Genomic DNA, 6492 nt, shown 5'->3' with positions numbered 1-6492 from the left:
TCAGGGATTAACTCAGGCCTACCCAGATTATCTAGGATAATCTCATTTGCTGGTAAAGTGGTTATGGGTTTTAATCACATTAAAGTCTTGGCAGCAATACCCAAATGAGCTCCCACTAAGTAACTGTAGACTGCAGCCTGGCCAGGCTGATCCCTTCAATGACATCAAGCAGTTCAGTGACCCTGGATCAGCCTCACCTCCCTTGAGCACATGCACTCAGTACATGCATCCCATGCTTACCCTCAAATTGTTGATGGTCTAAACAGAGAAGTAGAGAACTTTAGGACTGGGGCCCCCACCCATCTTATTTCAAACCAACCTGCACAACGGATGCTTGGGATCGTAACTGAATTTCTAAAGTTCACATAACAAAGTTTAACCATTTTATTTTATTTTTGGCGGTATGCAGAAGTTCCCCGGCCAGGGATTGAACCCATGCCACGGCAGTGACCTGAGCCACCACAGTGACAATGCCAGATCTTTAACCTGAGCCACCAGGGAAGTCCTTTAACCATTTTAAAGTGAACAATTCAGTGGATTTGGCCCATTCACAATGTTGTGAAACCATCACCTCTATCCAGTCCCCAGACATTTTCATCCCCCCCAGAAGGAAATCTTGTACCTATTGGAGCATCGCTTCTCATTCAACCCTCCCCATCCAGGCACTTTTAAACCACTCTGGACCACAGCATTATCAGGCATCTGCTGGGAGAATGTGGACATGCAGGGCCTGGAGTACTTGCTGATCTGCTGTGGGCAGAGGTGCCCTCCTTGGTGGGCAGGGGCTGAGCCTGCTACTCTTTGACGATATTGGGGCTGTAGCTGGGCTTGACAGCTTCGGCAAGCTCCTGAGCGTACATCTCGTATCTGCCCGTCATCTGAAAGCAAAACACAGGGAGTAAACACCCTCATTTACTTGCCACTACCTACTGCCACTGGAGGGCAGCCATGGGACAGAAATGCGGCAGGAAGGCTGGCCGACCAGAGGAGCTTGGACCACAGTAGACAGAAACAACCTCCGCGTGACCTTTTGGCACAGGATCCGGTGTTGTGGTGAAGATCATGGACACCAAGGTGACTCACACACCCCGGGCCTTCTGCTGGAAGACCTCTGCAGTCTGTCCCACCAGAAGGTGTGGCTGCTCCGAGGTAGGAGGGAAGAGGGCTGCCCTGAGACGGGTGTGACCTGCCCCAGGTCACCAGGCAGGAGTGGTGTCACCCTGGTCTCCTGGCTCTGGAGGCCCATCTGGGCCACCTGGCGTCTCATGAGGACACAGATGGAGGCAGGGCGAGGCTGAGGGCAGGGCTGGAAAGTCCACCCAGGTGCTCACACCCTAGCATTCCCTCCATCCCTAACCTCTTTTCCAAAGTCTTGATGGGGTCTCCTGTCCATTACCATAGCTTAGGAAGGCTTCACTTTCAAAAAGCTACTCACGAGAAAACATTCTGTTTATTGTCTCCAACTTCTAACTTGTGTGGAATCCTCATTAACCTACGCCTTCCCTGAGAAGAGACAGGCCAGAAGACCTTCATGTGGGCAGTGCCTTGATTGTCTGAGGAAGGTCTTGGACTCAGGACATGTGCCTGAGAGCTGATCCTCACGTAAATGGGGGGAGTCAGGCCTAGAGCCCACGTCTGGCTGGATTTGCAATCTTAGTCTTGCCCTACGTGCTGGGCAGAGTTATTCCGTCTGACAATGGAGATGTGCATTTGTATGGTTTGCTTGTAAATGGGGGCAAGTTGGTGGAAATACCTTTGGACAGTAACATAGCAAGCTCTGCCTGTGTCCTTGAGATGCTGTATGGGGTTGAGGGGGAGGGAGGTGGCACCCAGGCCATGGCTGCCAGTGCCTCATTCCAGGAGGTGGGCACTTATACTCCTGTGGTGTCACCGGGGTCTGGTCTCCAAGGCCCTTTGTTTCAGAAATGGGAGTACTAAGACCAGGAGCAGAAGGGGCTTGCAGGGCCATGGCAGAGCCAGGCCTGGATTCCTTTTCTCTCCTTGACCCACTTCCCTCCATTGTCAAGGCCTAGACTCGGGGTCTGGCCACAGGCAGAGCCAGACATGCACATTTATCTTGTGATAAGTGCAAAGGCCTGGAAAGGAAAAAAGGATTAGAGAGGCCAATCCACTCTATTCTCCAGAGACAAATGAAATTGAGATTAATTTGCTCAAAGGCACCCAGAATCTAAATCAGATGAGTGGAGAATTTATTGAGGCCTGCTGACTGGGCACCACTGGACCCTGTGGTTCCCGCCCTGCACACAGCTCTGGCCCTCTGCCCCACTGATGCACTGTCCCTGAAGCCAGGAGTGCTGAGAGCAGGACAGGCCCACTTCGGGGAGCAGGAGACTCGGGACCCACCTTGAAGCCCCAGATGTCACTTGTCTGCCGGCAGAGGTTGAGATCGAGCTCAGCAACCAGCAGCCCATCCCGGTTACGCGGGAGCCCGGGGGTGCGGCTGCCGTCAGGGGCTGCCACGTAGCTCGAGCCATAAAAGTAGCCGAAGTCCTGGTGAGCTGGGAAGGAGCACAGGAAGGCCCGTGAGCAGTGCAGACACGGGTGACTCTGCAGAGAGGCGAGACAGAGTGCCGTCCAGGACGAAGGGTCCACGCCACCTTCCCCAGCGGCTGCCCAATGGCTCCCAGTCACCCTCAATGCCCCCACCTCTGCCCCTGGGAACCTATCTAAAGGTCACCCTTGTAGAGGTACTGGCCCCTGGCTTCAGTGTCTGCCACCCGGGGCCCAGGAATCATGTGGCTTTGCAGGGCTTCCTGTGTGACCTGCTTCCTGTGGGGGCCTCGCACAGTGAGTTCAGACTCTGCTTGCACTAGCCTTGCCAGCTGTGTCACCCTCACCCCCGCCATGCCTCTGTCCCCTCTCCAATAAAGGGGGTGACATGTGGGCACCCTGCAAGGCCCAGGAGGGGCCTGGACACAGCAGGTGCCAGCAGGCTCGCTTCACTAAAGGGAGCTAAGTAGGTTGGAGACCTCTTGGGCCTCAAGGTACGGGGGGGGGGGCGGGCGGGGGCGGGGGATTCTGGAACCCTTTCAGGAAGTCATTTCCTGGGAGACAGACCCTCTCTGCCCCCTCTGCTTCAGGGGACACTGAGAGCTAATTCAGACACCTCCTTGGTGAGGGGGGTGGTCCTCTTCCACATTCCAGGCCAGAGGGGGTTAAAGGAGTTCCCTGCTGTTTCCTAACAGAGGTGAGGTGGGACCTGCCCTCAGATCAAAACAATCTATGGATTCTAAGAACCCAAGGCAACTGTGCTGGGTTCTGGGGCATCCACACAGCCTTGGGGTGAGGGGTGTTGACGAGGAAGAAGCAAGGGGAAGCAGGGTCTGTAGGAAGGATAACGCCATCCCCCATCTCGGGGCACTCACAATGGACTCCCCAACCTCAACGCACCTCCCCCCAGTCCCGGGGAGGGGTGGAGGCTGATACAGTCACTACTTCACCCTCGCGTGGGGAATGAGGTGGACACCAGCACAGCTGTGCAGACAGGGTGTGTTGGGCAGACCCGCCCCTGAGGAGGCAGGGGCCCACTCCTCAAATGCAGCCCCAGGGAAAGTCCGGGAACATACCTTTCTTCCCATCTCCAGAGGTGAACTCATTGGGGAAGCGCTCCTGGCAAATAAAACCAAGATAATTACCCCTATAGGGGGCACCACTGTGACGTCCATGGACCACAGGCTGGGGCACGGGAGTTGGGAAATAGTCGAGGACGGGCCTGCACTGGGCAGTCAACAGGACATGTCCAAGGCCCTGCTGAAGCCCAGCCTAGGGACAATGGGCGGCCAGGGGAGACCCAGGAAATGATGACCTGCTGGGAGCAAAGAGAGCAGAGAGAAGAGCAGAGAGGGCTTCTCAGGGGTGCACAGGGCGGCTGAGATCCATCTGCAGGGGTCATAGAGCCCAGCCTGGAGTCTGTGAAGGCAGCAAGAAGGTGTCCGCACAGAGCTTTCAATAGCTTCCTGAAGCCTAATAGAAACTGTGTGTCCAGCTGGGCTGGGATTATGCAGCCCGATAAAAACTCCAAGTTTCTTTACCCTGCCAGAAATTAGACCTACTCAGGATGGAAACCCTGGTTATCTCAGACTGTTCAGATGCTCTGATTAGAGTCTGACATCTGATTAGCAAGAATGAGGAAGAGGACTGTTATGTAATAAATACATGGTGTTTATAGTCAGAATCATTTGATGCCTGAGGTCAACGGGAGGGGAAAGAAGAACCTGGGAGCTTGGGAATGGGGAGGAGAGGGGGAGAGCCTTTCAAAGAGGTTTCAGCTGAAAACAAGAACAGACTGAAACAGGGGAAGGACAGGGATACCTTTCAAAGTGATAGGCCAAGCCTGTTTGTCCCCTTCTGGGGATCCTGGGAGGTGGGGCATAGGGGCAGGGGGAGGGGAAGAGGAGGTGTGACATCCGGTGCCCCAGCAGCCCCACAGCAATAGCAGTTCTTTCCCTTGCGGCTTTTGCCAGTGTGAAGAGGCTGGGCCCCCACCAGCAGGGGTTTCACAGCAGCTTATCACTCTGTTCCCTCCCCTGCAGGAGGTCTGGGGAGGCGGGCAGGCCTCAGGGACTCACCTCACCCACACGGTTGATGGCGCAGGTGAAGCAGTGATTGGCAATGGCTGCATTTCTGGCCTCGATTGGCCACAGGGACTCACTGTGAGAGAGGAGGGGAGGAAGCAGGTTGCTGACTTCCTAGCCAGACTTGGTTGGCAGCCTCCAGGCCTGTGGTGGGGATGGCCAGGAGGACCCACAGACTAGCCAGTTTTTCCCATGCTCAAGCCAAAGCAGCCCCCCCCCCTTTTTTTTGCCATTTCTAGGGCCGCTCCCAAGGCATGTGGAAGTTCCCAGGCTAGGGGTCTAATTGAAGCTGTAGCTGCTGGCCTATGCCAGAGCCACAGCAATGCGGGATCCAAGCCTCGTCTGCAACCCACACCACAGCTCACAGCAATGCCGGATCCTTAACCCACTGAGCAAGGCCAGGGATCGAACCTGCAACCTCATGGTTCCCAGTTGGATGCGTTAACCACTGAGCCACGATGGGAACTCCGCCAAAGCAGCCTTTTGGAGAAGGTCAGCTGCAGAAGCGGCTTTGGGTCAGGGCCCCACCCTGACTCAGTCTCCTTCTCTGAAACGTCCTCAAAAGGAGGTTGTGAGGACTATAGGACCAGGCGGATGATGCTTCTGCAACCCACCTTCCAGGCTGGGCCAAGCCTCACCTGGTAAATGTCAGAGGGGGTTGGGGGCTGGAGCCCAGCCCTGAGAGGCTCTCACAGCCCGCCCCAATCCCTGCCCTGCTGTGCTGCCTCGCAAAGCGGTCTCTACAGGGGGAGATTTCACGTTGAAACAGAGTGAACCTGGAAAGGATTCAGGCTGAGAGCAGGGTAGCCACTGCACAGACATCACCTCCCCTTCTCTAGCCCCCATTTCCCAGCATCCCCTCTTTCCCTCTCCTGAACCCCCAGATTCTCCCACTGGCCCAGGGAGGAGTCATCCATAAGGCAGAGCTGAGCTGCAGGCCTCCCTTGGTCCAGCACCTACCAAGGACAGAATACAGTCTGAAAGTCTGGAGTTCTTGTTGTGGCTCAGCAGGTTAAGAACCCAACTATTATCGATGAGGATGTGGGTTTGGCTGTTTTTTTTTTTTTTTTTTTTTTTTTCTTTCCTAGGGCCACACACTCGGCATATGGAGATTCCCAGGCTAGGGGTTGAATAGAGTTGTAATCTCTGGCCTTCTCCACAGCCACAGCAACTCGGGATCCAAGCTGCGACTGCGACCTACACCATAGCTCACTGAGACGCCAGATCCTTAACCCACTGAGCGAGGCCAGGGATTGAACCCACAACCCTATGGTTCCTAGTCAGATTCGTTAACCACTGATTCATGATGAAAACTCCAGGATGTGGGTTTGATCCATGGCTCCACTCAGTAGATTAAGGATCTAGCATTGCCATGAGCTGTGGTATAGGTCACAGATGTGGCTCGGAGCTGGCATTGCTGTGGTGTAGGCTCCCAGCTGCAGCTCTTATTTGACACCTACCCTGGGAACCTCCACATGCCACGGTGTGGCCCTAAAAAGACCAAAAAAAAAAAGAGTTCACCCCAACTGGACACCGTGTTCTTCTCCAGCCCACCAACGAAAACACTCCATGGAAGTCGGTGGGCCTTCTTGTAACTAATTATCTCCTCCTGTCTGGGGAACAATCTCATTAGGATTCTGGACTGACAGATGTGATACCCACTTAGAAACACTGAGTGCTGGGAGCAGAGAGAGCCTTGGAACCTTCCTCCTGTCAGCCTGCACCTGGTTGAAACCAGTGAGTAGGTGGAAAGGGTGGGGGGGTGGTTGTCACAAGTCTAATTCTCAGGAGGATTCACTACTTTGGGGGGAAAAAAACCCCCACAGTCTTGATTGAGGGACCTCACTTTGCTGCCTTTCTCCCCTCAGCTGCTAAGTCAAGCTGACAAAACTTTGAA

General features: G+C 54.7%; 1 protein-coding gene across 3 annotated transcripts in view; it reads right to left on the bottom strand.

The window, feature by feature from the left end:
* Positions 1 to 370: 370 nt before the first annotated feature.
* UPB1 (beta-ureidopropionase 1) overlaps positions 371 to 6492 on the bottom strand; it is a 28212-nt gene continuing 22090 nt past the window's right edge. For all 3 annotated transcript variants that reach the window (XM_084993912.1, XM_021074095.2, XM_001929254.7), the window contains 4 exons: positions 4590 to 4671; positions 3588 to 3630; positions 2365 to 2519; positions 371 to 878 (listed from right to left, as the gene is read on the bottom strand). In XM_084993912.1, coding sequence (XP_084850038.1) covers positions 795 to 878; positions 2365 to 2519; positions 3588 to 3630; positions 4590 to 4671 — 364 coding nt within the window. In that variant the 3' untranslated portion in view covers positions 371 to 794. The remainder of the gene's footprint in view (positions 879 to 2364; positions 2520 to 3587; positions 3631 to 4589; positions 4672 to 6492) is intronic.

The sequence above is a fragment of the Sus scrofa genome, chromosome 14 (assembly GCF_054392235.1).
Source record: "Sus scrofa isolate SSC_HxYL_T2T_F1_AM1 chromosome 14, Sscrofa_HxYL_maternal_Yorkshire_Landrace_v2.0, whole genome shotgun sequence".
Classification (NCBI taxonomy): domain Eukaryota; kingdom Metazoa; phylum Chordata; class Mammalia; order Artiodactyla; family Suidae; genus Sus; species Sus scrofa.
This window is presented reverse-complemented; position numbering and strand designations above follow the sequence as displayed.